General features: G+C 59.6%; 1 protein-coding gene across 3 annotated transcripts in view; it reads left to right on the top strand.

The window, feature by feature from the left end:
- The window catches only part of LRP1 (LDL receptor related protein 1), an 89,817-nt gene that overhangs the window by 32,558 nt on the left and 37,557 nt on the right, over positions 1-19,702 (top strand). For all 3 annotated transcript variants that reach the window (XM_040539427.1, XM_040539426.1, XM_040539425.1), the window contains 11 exons: positions 11,600-11,762; positions 13,094-13,316; positions 13,608-13,797; positions 15,629-15,772; positions 16,011-16,247; positions 16,855-17,035; positions 17,483-17,705; positions 17,955-18,144; positions 18,570-18,695; positions 19,281-19,421; positions 19,549-19,674. In XM_040539427.1, coding sequence (XP_040395361.1) covers positions 11,600-11,762; positions 13,094-13,316; positions 13,608-13,797; positions 15,629-15,772; positions 16,011-16,247; positions 16,855-17,035; positions 17,483-17,705; positions 17,955-18,144; positions 18,570-18,695; positions 19,281-19,421; positions 19,549-19,674 — 1,944 coding nt within the window. The remainder of the gene's footprint in view (positions 1-11,599; positions 11,763-13,093; positions 13,317-13,607; positions 13,798-15,628; positions 15,773-16,010; positions 16,248-16,854; positions 17,036-17,482; positions 17,706-17,954; positions 18,145-18,569; positions 18,696-19,280; positions 19,422-19,548; positions 19,675-19,702) is intronic.

Raw genomic sequence — 19,702 nt, 5'->3', positions numbered from 1 at the left:
GGGATTGTGCTCGAATTGAGGGAGCTGCGGAGGGAGAGGGAACTTGGACCAAGAGGTGGGCAGGCAGCGGAGCAGGACCAGAGCCTCAACGCCTGCTCTGCTGCCCCTCTGCCGTGCCTGAGTGGGGTCAGGCTTTGGGGCAGTCGTCCTGGCTGCTGTGGCTCCAGGAGGTTATTAACCTTCTGAGGACAGCCTTTTAATCATGGACAAGAGGGGAAGGGAGCTCGTAAGAAGACCATGTTCAAGTCCGAACAAGAAAAGGTGCCTTGCTTTGCTTGTCCTCCTGATCTGTTGCTACAGCTTAGAGTAGGAAGAGGGGAATTCAGCTCGCCTGGATGGGAAAACTCCTGATTTTGCCCCGGGATGAAGGAAAGAGTCTCCTTCACAGGAAGAAAGGTGGCAGCAGCTCCTGCATGCTGTCCCCGCTGCTGGTGTGTGGTGGGTGCCTGCACATAAGCTGCGGAGGCTCTCTGTGGGGTTACATGGCAATAGGGTCACTCCTCCAGTGTGCAGGTGTGAAACCACCTCAGGTTTCGGTTGCTGAACTGTTTGGCGCCGATTTTGTTGGCTCTGATTTTCAGACAGCTGTTGGCCATCCTCCCTGCCCTGGGTCCCAAGCCTGGGTTGGATTTTGGAGGGTTCTGATGAGGAGATAATGTTACTCTCCTGCTTCTCCCTGTTGGGACACTGAAGAGACCAGTCAATCCAATTAGTGGTTTCTCTCTTTATTTGCTGCTTTATGACATTTATCTACTAACAGCAGGAGCCAGACTTCCCTGGTGCCTGCTGCTAATGTGGCTTGAGTTGGCATCTGATGGGGAAAGACTGATGCTAAAGGGCTGAAAATTAGCAGCCCCCAGCTGTCACCGGTAAGTCTGGGATGGTGAAATGTCACAGCCCAGTTCTGATAGGAGCTGTGCTTCCATGTCTTTTTGTCCCCTCTCCGTTCCTGCGGAGAGATTAGTGTCGCTTGTGTTGTGGGAGATGTGTTAAATGAATACTATCAACAGGGCTTGCCAAGACCCACTGAATGCTGAAGCTTTGCTTTTCCCCAGTTCCTTGCACTGCTAAACCCTTTCTTCTATCACAAGCCTTGAGTATTGATGCACTTCTTCATGGTGGCTGTCCCTTGGTTCCCAAAGACATGCTGCCCGGGGGACGTTTCTCACAGGCAGTGATTTTCTCAGCTGATTTGAGGCGTCCTGTTCCCTGCCCCCACTTCTCTTCCAGGAGCATGCTAAAAATCAGAGGCTGGTGATGTCTTCCACCCCTTTCTCTAAGAGAAGGCAAAAAGAAAAAGTAACAAAAAAACCACTCATTTTGGAACTGAGTTATTTCTCTCTGCATCAGTCCGTGCTGTCTGTGGCAGGCAGAAGCCCTGGGCACCTCTCGTGTGCAGGAGCTGCAGGATGCTGTGGGCTCAGTGGCAGTGCTGGCACCGGAGGCTGCGCTGCAAGTGGGAGGCGATCCCTGGCTTGTGTTGCAAAGCAGCAAAACCCACGGTGGGGAAGGGGTGGGGGATGCATGCCCCCTTATCGCGGCAGGAATTTGGCTCTGTTCCCCGCCCCCTTCTCTGCAGGCAGCTCAAAGGCAGCACCTTCGCATCCAGACACCGCGGGACTGCCGGGGTCTGCGGTCAGCACCCCTGGGCGCGTGCAGCCCCTGCCCTTGGTCCTCCCTCGCCCTTGGGTCTGTAGGACCGCGGGGCTGAGACTGGGAAATGAGCTCTTCTCTGAGCTGCGCAAGAAGGGCCTCGTCCTTCCTGCCAATGCTGAATCGCAAAAAGGGGAACTTGTTTCTTCTTTCCTCCCTTTCCGCTTTCTCTCTTTCTCTCTCTCCTCCGCTCTGTGTGAAAATTCCAGTCCTGTTTCTAATCAGGGAAAATCCTGGCAGGCACCAAATATATGCTCACATTCAAGGACAAAAAGGAGTGTGTGTTGGTGTGTGCAGGGGAAGAGCTGCTCTCTGCAGCTTGCAGAGGTTTTCTCCTGCTGCTGAGACAGTCGGCCCAGTGTCTGCTCGGGCTGCTGGCCTTCCCAGAGCTGAGCCGGCTGCTGGGAGCGGAGCTGTGGGGAGCTGGGACCCCGTGAGGGGGCTGCTCCCCAGCGGAGCCCCCTCAGTCCCCAGGGAGCCCTGGGGGCAGTTCCTTCCACCGGTACTTCCAGCCCTGTCCTGGCCCTGTTATGCTTGGGGGTTCCCCTTGCTGGGGCATGGGTCTGCTCCCTGCCACCGTCTGCGCCCCCGGTGCTGTGCCTGCTGTCTGGCCGCTGGCGCCGGGCTCTGTGGCACTCCCTGTCTTCGTCCCCAGTTCCTGCTGGCCACACGGGGCTGTTTCCTCTGCGGCTGCAGGCTTGTAGGGTTCATTTCAGAGCAAGACTTGACCCCAGTTAGGCCCTATCCTCCCTGGCTGCCCTGCCGATGCTCGGCGGAGGCTCGGGTGCCACGGGTCTCCTGCGGACCCACCTTGATTGGCAGCTAATCCCCGACCCTCCGGGGACCCGCTGGTCCCGTGCGTTTTCTCAACCAGATTTCAGCCTCCACGTGCTTCCTGAGACAATGTTCTCATTTGTTTGGAGTTGGCCTTCCAAGGAATTTCAAAGCAAAACAAAACAAAACAAAATCTGCTTTCAGGCTTTCACGTTGCTAAACCCCCGCTGGGTGAGCGGCAGGCTGGCCACGGTGAGCCGCGCTGTGCTCCAGCCGTCCCCTTCCCTGGCCACTGCTTGCTCCAGCCTCTGCTGCTGCAGAGGCCCGTGGAGGTTTGCTGTGGGACCTCTCCCGCCACCCCCCCTCGCTGCTGCTCCTGCCACCTGTGCTCCCATCCTGGGGCTGGTTTTTGGAAAGTGCCTGGTGCGTTCGCAGCTGCTTGCACGAGTCCCTGAGTCCTTCAGGCCTCCTGGGCTGGCCGTTCGGCTGGCTCGCTGCGGGGTCACCAAAGGGACGAGGGAAGCGGTGTGCTCGGGCTTGTGGTCAGGTTGGGGCGACCTTAAATCAGATCCGTGCCTCGGTTCTTTACAGGTGAAATGAGAAAGGCAACATCTGTCCCCGCAGCGAGCTGGGGATCGAGGCGCGTGGTCCTGCAAGGAGCAGTCCTTCAGGGTGTGTAAAGGACGCCGTTAATTGGCGGCAGCTTGACCCAGCCTTTCAGCATCCCAGGCTTTTATTGTGAGCGCTGCGATTGCCGCGTTAAAGCCTCAGCTCCCAGAGTGGCGCGATCAAGTGATACTCGGCTTTCAAGAAAGGGAAGAGTTCGTTGCATTTACTATGGAAAAATACTAGAAAACACGTGTCAGGAGACCGAAAGCAGAGTTTCTCAATGGATCTCCTGGTGGTTCCCCCTTCCCTGTTCTTTCCCTTTCTTTTTTTCCCCACTTCTCAAACAACTCCTGACTTTTTGCATGGTACCGGTAGCTCCACAGTGCCAGGGTTCCTTGCCCTGAATGCATTTATTGTGCCGTGAGATCCCTGGTGCCAGTACAGCTCATTTGTGGCTCTGGAGCTGGAGGTGTCTGAGCCTTGCTCCCCTCGGAGTGCAGGGGAGGTGGCAGCAGCTTTGCCGGTGTCCCCGCAGAAGCCGGGATGGGTCCACGCCAGCCGTGCCCGTGGCTGCGCCGGTGGGGTCTGCGGGCTGGCATCCAGGAATGTCGGCTGCCTGGCGGGACGCGGCCAGGGTTGCTGGGAAAAGGCTGCGGAGCCTTTTCTTGATTTATTATTTCTTGTTTTAAGGTTTGTTGTTTTCTTTGTCTTTTATAAAACAAGCCCCCAGGAGGGGGTTTGAAATAGTGGGACATTTGATCCCGAGTGCATTATAAACCTTAAATGATAACAATCTGGCCATTATTAAAATACCTTCCTGGGCAGCATCTATCTAAACAAGCATGTCTAGGAGGTTGTTTTCATTGACTCCATTTCAGCCCTGTTACTCGTAATGACCTGTTCTGTTGCCAATAAGCAGAAAAGCTGTAGGGTTTGGGACAAATTGATTTCAGGGAGATGTTGGTCTACAGAGAAATCCAAGTACGTTTCTTTCCCCACTTTGCATGGAAAGCTATTTTTCTTCCTTGCTGCCTCGTTCTAGCCAAGAAAGAGGCTCTGATGTGAACTTCTTTGGCAAGAAAGAGGGATGATTGGTAATTTCATCTGCTGATTCCTTGCTTGCTTGCTTGCTTTTTAACTGTTGATGACTGCTCTCATAGCAGCAACTCACGAGAGCCAGGGACGTGATCACCTCCTCCTGCTTCACCTGATGCGGGTTCTCGGGCCGGGGTGCTCGCACCCACTCATCGGCTCTTTGTGCTGGGGGGAGATGAAGGCTGCGGTGGTTTCAGGCAGCCCCTTTGCCCGGTGCCTGCGTGGCTTTGTTCAGCGTGGATGCAGACGTGGGGCGGGCAGGGTGCTGGAGCTGGGGGGCCAATGAGCCCTGCTGGGGGAGACGGGTTCCCCGCGGTGGGGTTGCTGCGAGGGGCTGGGCTGCTGACCTGCAGAGGCATCGATTGCTCCCTGGGGCCGAGCAGGACTCTGCTCTTTGGGGTTCAATTCCTCTTTGTGCTTCCTGCGTGAGAGACAGGGACAGAGGCTTGGAGAGGGCTGAGCAGGGCCTCGGCGATGCCTGGAGGCAGCGTGGGGCTGGGGACAGTACGGGGCTGCCGGCAGAGCCCCCAGCAGAGGGGTTCAGCGTGCCCCCGCTCTGGGGAAGGGGCAGATCTTTGGCTGTGCTGGGTCCCTGAGGGCTGTGGGCAACAGCCCCGTGCCACGGTGGCACCATGGGGGGATGCAGGGGACAGTTCGGGGGGGGGTTGGGCTCTGCTGCTGGCTCCCTTCCTAGCGGAGCTGTGGAGAGGGGCTCCCTGCGCTCCCCCCATCCTCGGGCAGTGTCCGTGTGCTCTGCCAAGTGAGGTCCTTTTCCTGGCGGGGAGCCTGCTGTGAGTTCTGGTTAAACGGGCCGCATTAAGTTTTCATTATGCAAAGGGGAAAAAAAAAGAAAAAAAAAGAAAGAAAAAAAAGGGGAGGAGGAAGAGGAAGCAAAAGTGCTTCAGGTTACGCAAGAGCCCGGTCTCGAGGGGCACTGCCTTGTTATGTGGCTGTCAAAGCCTCGTGCGGGGCAGCTGCGGGAGGAAGGCCCCAGCCTGTGCCGCCTCCTGCGCGCATCGTGCACAGCTGCTGGTGCTGGAGAAGGGCCGGGGTCTGACCGTGCTGGGGGCAGCAGCCGCCCACCCTGGTCCCGTCCCTCCCCACTCCCCACGCTGCTGCCGCTGCCCTCCCGTCCCCCTCCAGCAGCGGCAAGGTGCTGCTCAGCACGGGCCGAGCCCTGTTTCCACGTTACTGAAGATTAAAGGGCAAAACTAATTCCCCCATTAATTGGGATCCTCTTGTGCACGGAGACGTGTTTGAGTCGAAGTGGCAGGGAGCACGTTTATTCCTGCAAATGTCCGTCCGTCTTGTGCTGCGCGCCGCCGCTCGCAGCTCACCCCACCGCGGCCGCGCTCTGCTGGGACCGCCCCTGCCTGCAGCCGTCCTTGTCTCAGCTTTCTCGTCACTTGTTCCCTTGCCCTTCCCAAAGCACCCCGATAAAGCTCCCGCGGGTTCTCACTGCCCTCTCCTTGCACCCACAGGCAGGCCAAGCAGCCTGTCCCTCGACCGGCCTCTGCTGAACGCTTTTGTTGGTGGAATTGCCTCATTAAGGAACAGTAATTAAAGTCCCTTGGCTGTCCTCTGCAGCTGAGACAGAGCTTGCCCCCGCTCTGTTCTTGCTCTTCCCACCTCCAGTGCTGCAGGTGGGAAAGGGGGGAGCAGGCTGGGGTCTGGGGAAGAGCCCTGGAGCTGGGGAAGGCAACGGAGGGGGCTGGGCAGGGGGCAGGAGGGGGCCGCCACCCCCGGGGGGGGCAGTGCAGCTCGCGGGGAGCGCGAGGCTCTCACAGGCACGCGGCGCATGCATGGAGGCCGCAAGCATCCCTATGCACGCCGAGTCAGACATCCTGGACATGGGCCACAGGCTCCCACCCAGCAGTTTCTCCTCTGAGCTAAACAGCTTAACAGAGTTTTTTTTTTTTTTTAATATATTTATTTTTTTTAGCTTGGTTTTCTAAGGAGACCAGGCTGACGTGATGGTGCTGGCTGTACCCGCCAGTGTCTGGCCCGTCCGCAGCGCCTCCTCCTCGCTCGCAGGCTGGCAGCCGATGGCAGCTTCTGCTGCAGGGGCTGAGCCAGACCCTGCAGCCCAGGGGGGGTTTAGCTGACCCCAGGCCAAAAATCAGCTGCCCGGCATTGGCAGGGGCGTGGAGGGACCCCAGCCCTCTGGGGATGCGCTGTGGGACCCAGCCATCCCCATCCCTGCTGGCCGGGGGAGGCGGGTGCCCTGAGGGGCCAGAGTTTGTCTTTGTGCCTGTCCTGTTAGCACACTTTAATTAAGGAAAATTGTCCCCAGGAGCAGTGTTTATCCACAGAGCAGTTTGCCATTACAGAGAGCGTCTTGTTCTCCGGGGCAGAGGATGTGTGTGGAGGGAAGAGACAGAAATTCCTTCAGATTATGGTATTATGTAAATGTATCAAACGGATCATTCCCTATAAAAAAGAAAGTAGGAAACCAATGTATTTGAGGAGCCCCAGGGACTGCATTCCTGACGAGCCTTCGTTCCTCTTCTGGAGGCATTTTTGAACTGAAACATTTGGTGACTTTTCCAAGCTTTTTCCTCGGCAGCCGCGTGCCGGGGGCTCCCTGTGTGCAGTGGCACGGCTGGGTGCTGGAGGCTGCCCCGTCCCATCTCCTGGGCTGCTCGGGCATCCCGGGTGCGACTCCTGTCCCTACTGCAGGCTGCTCTGGTCACCGCAGCCGTAGCTGAACTCGTCTGGTTTTCCTTCGGAGGGACAGTCCGTACCACCAAAGCATTGAAGGCAAAATACGTAGGTTGTTTTCAGGAGATGAATGTGGACCTAAAAACAACATGCGAGTAGCAGCAGCAGAACTCGGTTGAGCTCCTCGATGTGTGCTGGGGTAAAGTAGAAATGCACCTCGTCAGAAAGGTGAGCGAGGGGCTTGTACGATTGGCCTTGTGTTGGAGGGTGGCGATGCTTTCAGCTGCCCCAAAGGGGGAGTCTGGCAAGGGAGAGCTCCCCAGCAGAGCTGGGACCTTTCCTGAGCAATTCCTGCCCTGTCCTGCTCCAGCTGCCCCGTGGGGAGTGCTCCCTTCTAGCAGTAGTCAAGGAGTGGGATTTCTTCCAGAGCGCTGCAGCTCTTCGCCTCTTACACGCTTAAAAGTGCAAGAGTTAGGGTGAGCCTGACTTGCACGCATCTTAATTGCAGCTGTTCCAGAATTGTGTCGAAATCCATGTTTTAGTCTGAGACAAGATTGCATGTTTCCTTCCTCCTTGTGTCAGACCATAATTGATGTATTTGCAGAGTGCACAACAACTGATTCATGCAGAGGAAAGTTATGTGCTGGGTCAGCAAAGCTAGTTCCCCAAAAAACCCACAGTCTTACGGTGCTTGACTTGCTGTGGGGTAAATCAGATATTCCAGGGCTTGGGTTAAGGAAGGGAGAGCCTCCGGCAGGAGCTCCTGGGATGGCTGCTCTGACAGTGAACTGCGTGCGCCAAGGAGCTCTTTGTGCAGGACAGGATGCTCCCAGCCCCACTGAGCACAGGATGAGGTTGGGATCGGGGGCAAGAGAAGGGTATTGCTGGGAAGACTTGTAAGGGTTGGTGGGGCCAAGGACAGAAGTCCTAAAAACTCCTCTTCAGCATGTCCCTTCCCTGGCTGGGAGCAGTGTTGCCCTTCAGCCTCATCCTTGGGCGCAGGTCAGGCATTCCTGCCGCGCTCCCTGAGCGGCTTCATGCTGCAGCAGGGTCTCAGCGCGCTGTCGGAGGAGGCTGGGCTGGAAGTGACCTTCAGCCCAATGTGAAGAGCCACTGCCGGTGCCCCTGTGCCGTGTGGGTTGCAGAGATTGCTTCAGCTTTCTTCTTCCACTGACCATGGGAAGGAAAAAAAGGCAAATCTGAGTCCAGTGCCACGCAGATTATTTTGTGGCAGGGACTTCAGCAAGTGCTTCGTCAGGGTCAGCGTGAAACCAGGAAACATCTGCGCAGGGTTGGTTTTGGAGCTTGCTGAAGTTGCCAGCCCACCATCGTTGAGCAATGTGCCACTGACTAACTTCTTGGGGCTGCCTTCCCTCTGTCCTCCCTCTGTGTGCCTCCTCCCTAAAAGGAACCCAACGGGCAGAGCCCTCTCCGGCATCCGGCCCCGCACCAGCCGCGTTTGTGGCCAGCGCTTCTGAGTGGGGCCAGCTGGCATGGGCCGCAGCGATCCGGCCCTAATGAGGTTAGTTAGCTTCTTCCAGGAAAAGCCTTTAAAGTTCACGTCCCTTCTTCTCTGTCCCCCAAGCTCCTTTTCAAACGCTAGCAAATAAATAAATCTTAGCAAATGATTTTTGCATGTTGCAATTGTTTGCAACACCCAGCGCTGATTGAGCAAGGAGGGAGACTTGAGTCTCAGCTGGGGGCCGGGAGATGCCCTCGTAGGCAGCATCCCTCCACCGCTGGGAGCTGCAGGCAGGAGGGGACGCTGGGGGCTGCCCCCTCCTTGTTCCTCCCGTGGTCCCTGAGCTGGGTCACTGAGAGGACTTTGGCTGGGGCACCTCCTGGTCCCCCCTGTCCAGCAGGGGATGGCTGGGGTGAGGAGAAAGCCCCGACCTTCTCAGCCCCCCCTCCCCGAGCTGTAGTGAACTGGGGAGAGTTCTCTGCACGTTAACGCTGGGGGGTAAAAATTGACGTTAGCTAAATTCGCTTCCACTGAAAGTTCAAGAGGAAAACCAGGTTTAGCTGAGGCTACAAGAAAGAACTGATGATGATAATAATAATAATAATAATAATAATAACAACAACAACTGATTCCTGCAAGGGGGTGGGGCGGGGAGGAAGGGAGGGAGGGATAGAGAGCAGGGAGAGGGAGCAATTTGAAAAACAAAAGCCTTTGAGGAGCGTAATGCTTTCCAGCTGCAAAAATACAGCCTGGGAGAAGAGCAAGTGCTTGCGTCACCTCCAGCTCCGAGCCCGCGGCCCGGCCCCGCTGCCCGCCCCAGCGATGCCCAGCTCCAAGCAAGGACCCCCCCGCCGGGCCGGCAGCGCTGTGCTGGAGCCAGGCATTGCTGCTCCCGGTGTCCCCTTGGTCCCCGGGGTCCCAGGTGGCAGCCGTGATGGGGACAGGCATTGCCAGAGCGTCCCGGGAACGTGAAAGGGGCTGCGGGCCCTGAGGAACGAGCGGTTTGCGATCTGCAGCTGGTTCTGGCCGTTTTCCCTTCTGAGTTGTGTTCAGCCTTTGGATGCCATGCTTGTGAGCTTCCTCCCAGCTGGAGGAGCTGGAGACGAGCTCAAGCTCGGCTGGGAGCGCTCGGTGAGGTGACAGCAGCCCCGTTCTCCTGGAAGGAGAACAAAAACGGGGTCTGAGTGCACTGGGTTCTGCCAGACGGCAGCTCCTGGCTGGGGGGGAGGAGGGTGGCGAGGAGAGGCCAAATCCCCGTTGCTGGAAGGATTTGCCATCGAACGACCCACGAAGCCAGCCCCCGGGAGAACCTGAGCGAGGAGGGCTTCTGGTGGGCCTGGTGGGCCGGGCTGGGTGCCCGCAGGTGCTGGGGATGGGGCCAGGACTGCGCTGTCCCACAGGGTCCTCACCGCTCCCCCCCGGCCGTCCTGTGACTCTGACTCAGCGCTGCACGAGCTCCAGCCAGCAGCTGATTTTTGGGGAATTTTTGCGAGTCCCTTCGGTGAAGCGTTCCTGGCCCTGGCAGCGCTGCGTGCACGTTGCTGCCGCCCCCTCCTCTCATCAGAGGCCAGTGAATCAGGGCTGGGGGTGGAGGAGGCGGGGGCCGGTTGGCGTGGGGAAGACGAGGGGGGCCAGGCTCAGCCTCCCCGACAGCCGCGGGGCAGAATGCGGCCCTTGCCCACCCCGCACCATGCCCCCAGCCCAGCTCCAGCCCTTGGGGCAGCAGCTCCCACTGCCCTGCGCTCCCTGTGGCCCCGGGGGGAATCACCTCCACCCCGGCACCGCTCATCACTCGCTGCATATTGGGCTCTCCGTGTGCCTTTGGCGTAGCTGCTTCGGTGCTAATTCCTGAGCCCTGACTGTTTCCACTTATTTTTATGAGATAAATCAGGCTGGGTGATAGCGGCGGGACACGGCGAGCCTCGCCTTTCCGGTCAGTCATCAGTGCGCAGCCCTGGCCTGGGGTGCGTGATTGCCAGAGAGACATCCCTGTCCCCAGGGCCAGGGCTTGGCCTGAAGAGCTGAATGGGGTGTGCAGCAGTGGGAGCTGGCCCAGGTAGCTCAGGACTTGGGGTTGGTGTTGACAGGGCACCCACAAAACCACTGGGTGTTCATGAGCTCGGCGCTCGTCAGCAGCTGGGCAGCGCCTCGTGGTGCTAAAGCAGGGATGGGCTTGATGTAATCAGGCTGAATCCTGCAAGCAGGGGGAGTTGGGGGCATTGCAAAACGTCCTGGCTTGATTCATGTTTTCCCTCCCTGTGCGCTCTGGAGCTTCTGCACTAGTTAATAATTCAGCAGTGTCTGGCTCTGTTCCTCTGGGGCTGTCTGTGTCCCAGCGCCGCGGGGCAGTCGTGGCGCGGGGCCGTGGACACCTCAGCCCTGGCCCTGCTCCGCCTTGCAGGTGGCCGGGGACAGCAGCACGGTGTCGCTGGTCGGGGTGAGCGGCCCCAGGGTCCTCTCCAGCCAAAAGCACTGGGGGACAAAGCCCCCACTTTCCCCAGAGTACCCGGGAGCTGCAGCCCTCGCCCTGTCCGTGGGCCAGGGCCAGCAGGGAAGGGGAGCCGGGCAGCACGCAGCAGCACCCTGCTTACAGGCAAAGAATTTGGGTGCATCAGGTTTATCCGATTTAACAGGCTTTTGCTGGTTTAATTAAATACTTAAGCTTGGCGTGCCAGATGCCGTCGCTCACCTTCTTCAGGGCTCAGGGTGTCTTTGCAACGCCGGATTACCGCTGCCTGCTCCTCACCTGAGCAGGGCCCTGCCTGCTGCTGCTCCTGGTCTCGACGCTGCGGTTTGTGCTCTTCTTCCTGCTGTGCTAGTTGCTTCTCCAGGAACCAGCTTCTGCTGCCTTCATCCTCGGGAGGACCTTTCCCTGCTGCCTGGCCGGCATTCCTGTGGGGATCCCTGCGCAGCTGCGTGCTGCATCGCCGGTGGCGCAGACGCTGGCAGCAGCAGCGCTGCCCAGTGGTGGCAGGTCCTCAGGATGGACAGCGGGTACAGAGGAGGGGACAGGTTGCCACACTGATCCAAGGCTTCACGGTGAAGCAGACCCTTCCCCTACCAGGTGCAACCTGGGCCAGTGGGCACAGCCTGGGCAACAGCGAGCCTGAGGGGGCTGCTCTCAGCTCTGCTGCTGCCATGCAGGGTGAGTAGGGCCAGGGCCCTGGTGTGCTGCAGCTCACAGCTTCTTCATGGCTCACGTGTGCTCACTTCTCAGCTATATCCATGCTTGAGGTGCCTGGTGGGCTGGGGGGTGATCAGGGAACCTGCTAGGACTCCTCCCTGGGCTTCTTCTCCCTCCCTGCCTCCCTAACCTCTCTTTGCCTCTCTTCTCCCATGGCCCAGATGTGGAGCAGATGGCTATCGACTGGCTCACGGGCAACTTCTACTTTGTGGATGACATCGATGACAGGATCTTTGTCTGCAACAAGAACGGAGTCACTTGTGTCACGCTGCTGGACCTGGAGCTGTACAACCCCAAAGGGATAGCGCTAGACCCAGCGATGGGGTAAGAGCTGCTTGCCGGCTGGGAGGGTCGGTGTTGCTGCAGCCCTGCAGAGGTGGAGCAAGCTGGGGGGGACCAGCTCCCAAGCCGTCCGGTGGGCAGCAGAGATGCCGCTGAAGAAGCAGCTCACCCCCATGAGGGTCCCTCCGAGCTTCAGCTCTGCCTGAATTCAGCATTTTCTCTCCCTTGGCTGAGATCAGGGCCATGTGCTGTAGGATGGATGTGACAGCAGTTTTAAGCAGCCCACTAGTAGCAGCTAGATTTGGAGAGGGTTTAGTCCTTAGAAGGGGGTCAGAGCAGCCCAAGCCTGTCTGCTCGGCTGACACTGCACAGGGGACAGTGCTGGACCGGAGCAGCACTGGGGGATGTCAGTGTCTAACCTGAGTCTTGTAATTAACTGTCCTTGGTGAGCAAGTGTGTTGTCCTCGCCTCTGGGGCTGGTGGCATCTCCTGTCACCGTGCCTGCGTCTGGAAGCCCCTCTGCAGGGCACCATCCTGCTCCACCTGCCCAGGGCAGCAGGCTTGGCAGCGTGCGCTCCAACGGGACGTTCCTGGTAGGGAAGTGCCCAGTGGCCAGGCTCAGGACAAGCCACCGCTTCCAGCTTGTGGCTGAGTGATCACAGCTGTTCCTGGCTTTCGGGCACTGAGCTGTGTCAGATGCTTGCCTGGACTGAGCGGCTCCCATGGGTCTCTTTATGCGGGGTGCTGCAGTCAGGGAGCACCACTCCCGCAGCTGCCTTTGCAAAATCTCCTGCATGGGGAGGCTGCAATGCCGAATCACTGGAGAGGCTCAGGGTGTGCATGGCAGCTGCTGAAATGCAGCTCTCGGGTGCACGACGCCCAAGTAGATGAGCTGGGTTGTGTTTTAACACGTCAGCTGGTGGAGGGCCCTGGACCTCTTCCTGGTGACACCAGCAGGTCTCAGTTCAAGCGCCGGCTGCCTGTCTCAGCATCTCTGCCCGGGTTGCTGCAGCTCCTCAGAGCTCCCAGGGCTGCCACGCCTGGCAGCGCTCTCGCCCTTCAGCTACTGGCAGCAGCCATGTGAGGGGTGCTCGGTGTCTGCTGAGCCAGGCACAGGCTCGCCCGCGTTGCCCCAGTGCTTGCCTGTGCCCGAAAGTGCCTGAATGAACACAAAGGTGCAGCTGTGGATGGCACACGTGCTCGGGGAGGCGTGCTTGCACGTGTGGATGGCTAGGAGCCTGTGTGCACGGTCCCGTGAGCGTGCAAACCTATGTTCGAACGCAAGCCCACGTCTGCATGTCTGCATTCTCTCTTTCTCTGGACTGGAGGTGGCATCCAGGCTCTGAGCTCCCCTCTCTGCCTTCCTCACGCAGCAAGGTGTTCTTCACGGACTACGGGCAGATCCCCAAGGTGGAGCGCTGCGACATGGACGGGCAGAACCGCACCAAGCTGGTGGACAGCAAGATCGTCTTCCCCCACGGCATCACCTTGGACTTGGTGAACCGGCTCGTATACTGGGCTGATGCCTACCTGGACTACATCGAGGTGGTGGACTACGAAGGCAAGAACAGACATACCATCATCCAGGGCATCCTGGTGAGTGGGGCCAGAGGCAGGTCGGGACCGGGGCCTTTATTGCAGAGCGTGCTGGAGGGACACCTGAGCTTAGCCTGCCGGGAGCAGTGGTTCACGAGCTTTGCTTGCTCGTTTCAGCAAATAAAAGCCGTGAGCAGCAGGCCCTGCACCTGACTGCCAAGCCCCATCCCCTGCCCTAAAGGCGGCAGGGGGTGAGAGCCATAGGGCAGGAATTCAGGGGCTTCACATACCTCGGAGCCAGGTTCTTGCGTCTCCTAAATTCCTCATGGGTGTCTGCATGGTGCCTTCCAGATTGAACACCTCTACGGGCTGACCGTCTTTGAGAACTACCTCTATGCCACCAACTCAGACAACGCCAACGCCCAGCAGAAAACCAGCGTCATCCGGGTCAACCGCTTCAACAGCACCGAGTACCAGGTGGTGACGAGGGTGGACAAGGGAGGAGCGCTGCACATCTACCACCAGCGGCGGCAGCCCACAGGTGGGAGCCCTGACCTGGGCAAAGCAGCTTCTTGGACCCTGAAAGGCACCAAAGGGGGAGGAATGGGATGCAGAGGCCCCTGTTTGAACCGTGGCCCGTCTGGTACAACAAGTGGGGTCACCATCCCTCTCCCTGGGCAGAAGGGGTGTTCAGGTGTCAGTGGTGGCTGCGTTGGAGCAGTTTTCCATGGCACAGCGCTGCCTCCGTGTGTAGCTGCTGTGCTGGGGGCTGGTGTGAGGCTGTGGGGGTGTTCTGGAGTTCTGGGGACAAGCTGCACCTCCTGAATTTCCTATGGGACAGATTCACTTGCCCAAGCTAGAGACCTCACTTCTGCTGCGCCCAGTTAGCTTGATGTCCAGCTCCCGTGCCCATGCTGGATCAAAATCCCCAGCTGTGACCCCTGGAGACACCTGGCCCTTATGGGTGCCGCTGCTCCACAAGAGCGAGCAGCCCACACCTCGCTGCGTAGGGGAGACAGCAGGGTGGAGAGGGGCTGGCTCGGAGCAGCCCCTGCTCTTCCTTCTGCCCTCTCCAGGAGCAAAACCTTGCCGCAGAGCAGGTGTCCTGGCTCGCAACCCGCTGTAAGCCCGTCCCCTTCCCACATCTGAGGGGAGCCCGGGAGCTGCGCTCTCACTTGTGCCTCGTTCACTTGACCGCATTTCCTTGCCGCACAGGTTGGCAGCGCGGCTCTTCCTCCAGGCTTGCACCTTCCTGGGAACCCGGGCTCAGGGACTGCATCAGCCCTGCAGGCTGGGCTGGGCTCTGGCACTGCTGGGGAGGCTGCTGGAGCTGCCTGCATGGGCAGAGCGCCGGACAGGCTGCGGCGCACCAGGATGGGGACAGGGAGCTCACAATCAGCAGCTGCGCAGGGGCGGAGGCAGCGGCTGCCAGGCACGGCTGTGGTCTGCGGAGACGTGCGAAGCTGTTGCCCACAGCAGCCTCCTGGGCGAGGGCAGAGCCTGGGGCTCCTGCTCCACAGGCAGCAGCGCTGGGGTGGGTGCCTCTGGGCTACCGCCCACCCTGGGGTGCCCCCCGTCACCACCGTCTCCTCCCCGAGCTAGAAACGACAGCTGTCCCCAAGGGCCGGCCCGGCGGCGCGGTGTGATTGATCGATCACGTCTCGCTAGAGAGCAAAGGGAAATGGGAGCAGATGCAACATCTTGAAATATTAATGGCTGCCTTCTCCAGTGCTGCGTGCTTTCTGTCCCCGCTGGTGCATTCACCCTTTGATGGGGCTTTGTGCTCCTGGACACCAGGAGATTGCAGGAGAGTTAAAAGGCTTTGGTGCTGCGGACATCACCCCCTCCCCTGCCCACATCCTTCCCCGTTTGTCTGCTCCACCCCCAGCACCTTCCTGCAGTTAAATCAATTTACATGTTTAAAATCCTCTTAGTGTCTGCAGCCTGCTTGGCATTTTCCAGAATATAAAACTAATCAGGAGATTTCTGCACGGGGAATGGGCGTGCTTTGGGAGGTTCTGGGCCAGGCGCGTGCTGTCTCTGGCCATGGGGCCCCACGGGGATGTGTCCCACCAGCAGCCCCTGCAGCTGGAAGGCTCGATGCTTGCAGGGGCAGCACAGAGGCAGCGTGGCCCAGCAGTTACAGCAGTAATCTGGGACACGGGGTGCTGCTTTCTGCTCCTCCCTGATCCAAGTTCTGGGGCAGGCCCCTTCCTGTCTCTGCCCCGTGCCATGCTTGGCTCCTGGCTGTGAGGGTGCTCCCCAAGCCCAGAGCCACCAAACAAGGACAAGGCTGTCCTTGTGCTGCTTTGATGGTCTCCGGAGACAGTAAATGCACCCCTGAACCCATCCCCTGCTCTTTCTCAATATAGTGAGGAGCCATGCCTGCGAGCCAGACCAGTTCGGCAAGCCAGGGGGCTGCTCGGATATCTGCCTGCTGGGGAACAGCCACAAGACTCGCACCTGCCGGTGCCGCTCCGGGTTCAGCCTGGGTAGTGACGGGAAGTCCTGCAAAAGTGAGTCCTGCCCTGTGCCGGAGAGCCGCGAAGGAAGGGGGAGAGGAGGGTGAGCGGCTGCCCCGCGCTGCTCGAGGGAGGGACCGGCTGGGCAGGGGGCATGCAGGGCCTGGAGCAAGCAGAGCTTTTTGATTCCTTCCCCCCTGGCTGCTCGCCCCTGCGCTGTTGCAGGTCTGCATCAGCCCCTGCCCTGCCAGGTGGGGCTGGTGGCAATGGTGCTGCCCCCTTCTCTCTGCAGAGCCCGAGCACGAGTTGTTCCTGGTGTACGGGAAGGGGCGTCCCGGCATCATCCGCGGGATGGACATGGGGGCCAAGGTGCCGGATGAGCACATGATCCCCATCGAGAACCTCATGAACCCCCGAGCGCTGGACTTCCACGCTGAGACCGGTTTCATCTATTTTGCCGACACCACCAGCTACCTCATCGGGCGCCAGAAGATCGATGGCACGGAGCGAGAAACCATCCTGAAGGACGGTGCGTGGCTGAGGGGTGCAGCCTGCGCCCTCATCGGTGTGTGGCCAGGCTCTGGGAGCTGGCAGCAGCTGCCATTAGTGCGTCTTCTCACACGACGGCAGTGCTTTTGTCTGCTTCCTTGCGTATTTGAGCCTTAAAACTAAGGTTTGGAGCTGTTTGGGTTTGTCTGCAGGCTGATATTGAGAGCACGGGCCCCAGCAGCAGCGGGTGAGGGACTCCTGGGCTGTGGCTCATGCCAGGCACAGACATCCCCTGCCCCCAGACCCACCCTCACCCTTTCCAAGGCAAAGACGAGGAAGGGGTGGAGGATCCTCAGCCCAGGTCCCTGGGGCTACAAGGTGGCTGATCTCTCCCACTTTGCCCAATGAATTCCTTTTTCGGCAAACAGACCAAGGATGCTCCTGAATTCATCTTTCCTCAGCCCGGTTTCCCTTGGCTCCAGCACCTCTGGAGGAGCTGCGTGTCCTGGGCAGGGGGCTGTGTTGTCCCCTGTTGGGCTGAGCTGGAGTCGGGCGGTGACGAGTGCACCGTTCATTTTATGGGGCCATCGCTTCCACTCCTCGTCTTCCTGCTGTTGCCTAACTCATGCTCCTGCTTTTCTCCAAAGGCATCCACAATGTGGAAGGGATCGCTGTGGACTGGATGGGGAACAACCTGTACTGGACTGACGATGGCCCCAAGAAGACCATCAGCGTGGCTCGGCTGGAGAAGGCCGCCCAGACACGGAAGACGCTGATAGAGGGGAAGATGACGCACCCCCGAGCGATCGTGGTGGACCCCCTGAATGGGTGTGTGGGCAGGCAGGGCTTGCAGGGGGCACATGGCCATGGTGGGGAGGACCCCCCTGGATCTGCAGCTCTGCATACTCACGGTGTGTCCCTGAGCCCATGGGCGCTTGTGGTTGCTCCCAAGCTGTGACAACGGGGCCACGCAGGGCAGGAGCTCCTGGAGCAGTGATGGCAACAGCTCCTCCAGCCCAGAGGCTGCTCTGGCCGCAGGGGACCAGGAACTTTCCTGCTTCCCCACCTCCCCCAGCTGCCCCATTCCTTCTTCCCCATCTCCCATCCCTTCTCTTGCCATCTCTTTCACAACCGGGTCTCCTCTGGTGTGCTGCCAGTAGCAGCAGCATTGCTGTGGGTGGGAGGCATTTGAGCTGCTGTGTTGGGCTGGGGTCTGCGTGGCCGTAAGCGTGGGAGAGGTCTCTGGCGTCAGTGACATCTTAGTGTCTGTTGCAGGTGGATGTACTGGACAGACTGGGAGGAGGATCCCAAGGACAGCAAGAGGGGCAAGATAGAGAGAGCCTGGATGGACGGTTCCAACCGTAACATCTTTATCACCTCCAAGACTGTCCTGTGGCCCAACGGGCTCAGCCTGGACATCCCAGCCAAGATCCTCTACTGGGTGGATGCTTTCTACGACCGCATCGAGATGGTCTACCTCAATGGCACTGAGCGGAAGGCAAGTGGAGGCCCCACAGGCTTCTGGTCGCTCATTTCCTTGGGGCAGGGGATGTGGGCAGTCCAGCCTCGTCTGGCTGTGCTAGCTGCGGGTCTGCTCAGCAGGAGGCTGGCTGCATTCAGCCGTGCTCGCCTGCTGCCTGTCCCGTCCTCTGCCCTTTCTCTGCCCCGTCCCCTCTGTCCCACCCTGCGGGGCTGCTCCAAGCACCCTACCAGCTGACAACAAGCCTCTGCCACCCTGCACATGCAGATTGTGTACGAGGGACCTGAGCTGAACCACGCCTTCGGGCTGTGCCACTACAGCAACTTCCTCTTCTGGACCGAGTACCGCAGCGGCAGCATCTACCGGCTGGACCAGGCCTCCAAAGTGGTCAGCCTGCTCCGGAACGAGCGCCCACCCATCTTTGAGATCCGGATGTACGATGCGCAGCAGCAGCAAGGTGCTGGAGCCGCCTCTGCCTGGCTCCGTGGGGCCCTGCGGTGAACAAGGGGTCTGGAAGAGGAATGGGACTGGAACAGGGCCTGAGGAAGTGCCCCATCCAAATCGCCTCCCACCTCTTTTTGCTTCCTCTTGGTCATGTCCCTGGCACCCCATCTTTCTATAAACACTGTGGTTGCTCTTCTCATGCCCTTCCCTCCTTTCCTCTCCTCTTTCTTCCCTCACTCCCTCCCAGGCTTCCTGTCTGGCTCAGCCAGGCTTTGCATCCCGTGAGGGTCCCCAGTGCCTTGTGTGGCCAGATGAATTGGGGTGTCCAGCTGGGTTCCAGCCGTGGGGGGTCCTGGGGATCTGGGTCAGCAGAGTCACCCGAATGAAGTCCCTTTCTGCTGGCCCAGGCAGCTGCTCACCCCAGCCTTGCCTCCGCAGTGGGCTCCAACAAGTGCCGCGTGAACAACGGAGGCTGCAGCAGCTTGTGCCTGGCCACCCCCCGGGGCCGTCAGTGTGCTTGTGCCGAGGACCAGATCCTGGGAGTGGACTCTGTCACCTGCCAGGGTAGGGCTGCCCGAGGGCATGGCTCCCGCTGGGTCACCGCCTTCCCGGAGGGGCGGACGGGGACGCGGGGTCTGCAGCTCTGTGCGGTGGGGGCTGGATCAAGAAGGTGGATCAGGAAGAGCCTGCGGGCAAGTGGTGTTACCTGCTCCGGGTCCTCCTCTTGTAGCGTGGCAGTAGGACAGCAGCCTCCCCGGGGAAGCCCCTGGTGGGGATTGCTGCGCAGAGGTCGGGCAGCGGTGTCTGTTGGGTGGGTTTGCTCTGCTGCAAGCTTGGAGCAGAGCCATGCTCATGATGGGGAGCCTGGGCTGGGCTTTGCCAGCTCAAGTGAGGGGGGAGAAGCTCCGCTAACAGCACGCCCGTGTCTGCAGGCTCACCCAGGGTTGTCCCCCTCCATCGGGCTGCGTCCTGTTGTTGTGTGCTCTGGGGCCAGTGCTCGTGGGCACAAGTTTTTCTGGAAGCTCCTGGGGCTGCAGGGCAGTGACGTAGGCAGCATGGGGACACAGGACTGTCCCCACTGCCCTGTCCCCCTGCACTTCAGCCAGTCACTTGATTAAAATCCTCTCCCCCTTTGCTTTTCCCTTCCAGCCAACCCATCCTACATCCCCCCTCCGCAGTGCCAGCCCGGGGAATTTGCCTGCAAGAACAACCGCTGCATCCAGGAGCGCTGGAAATGCGATGGGGACAACGACTGCCTGGACAACAGTGATGAAGCCCCCGAGCTGTGCCGTGCGTAGCTGCCTCCTGCGCCGTGGGAGAGCGCAGTCTGTCTCAGATTTTTTCCTCCACAAGACGTGGAGGAGGAGCGGGGCTGGGATGGAGGAGGGCAGGTCCTGAACACGTGTCTCCCTCGCAGACCAGCACACCTGCCCCTCGGACCGCTTCAAGTGCAAGAACAACCGCTGCATCCCCAACCGCTGGCTCTGCGACGGTGACAACGACTGTGGGAACAACGAGGACGAGTCCAACTCCACCTGCTCGGGTGAGGAGCCTGGCAGGTCCTCAAGGAG

This window comes from Cygnus olor, chromosome 29 (genome assembly GCF_009769625.2).
Source record: "Cygnus olor isolate bCygOlo1 chromosome 29, bCygOlo1.pri.v2, whole genome shotgun sequence".
Lineage (NCBI taxonomy): Eukaryota > Metazoa > Chordata > Aves > Anseriformes > Anatidae > Cygnus > Cygnus olor.
The sequence above is the reverse complement of the archived record's forward strand: the minus strand, read 5'-3'. Positions and strand labels throughout refer to the sequence as shown.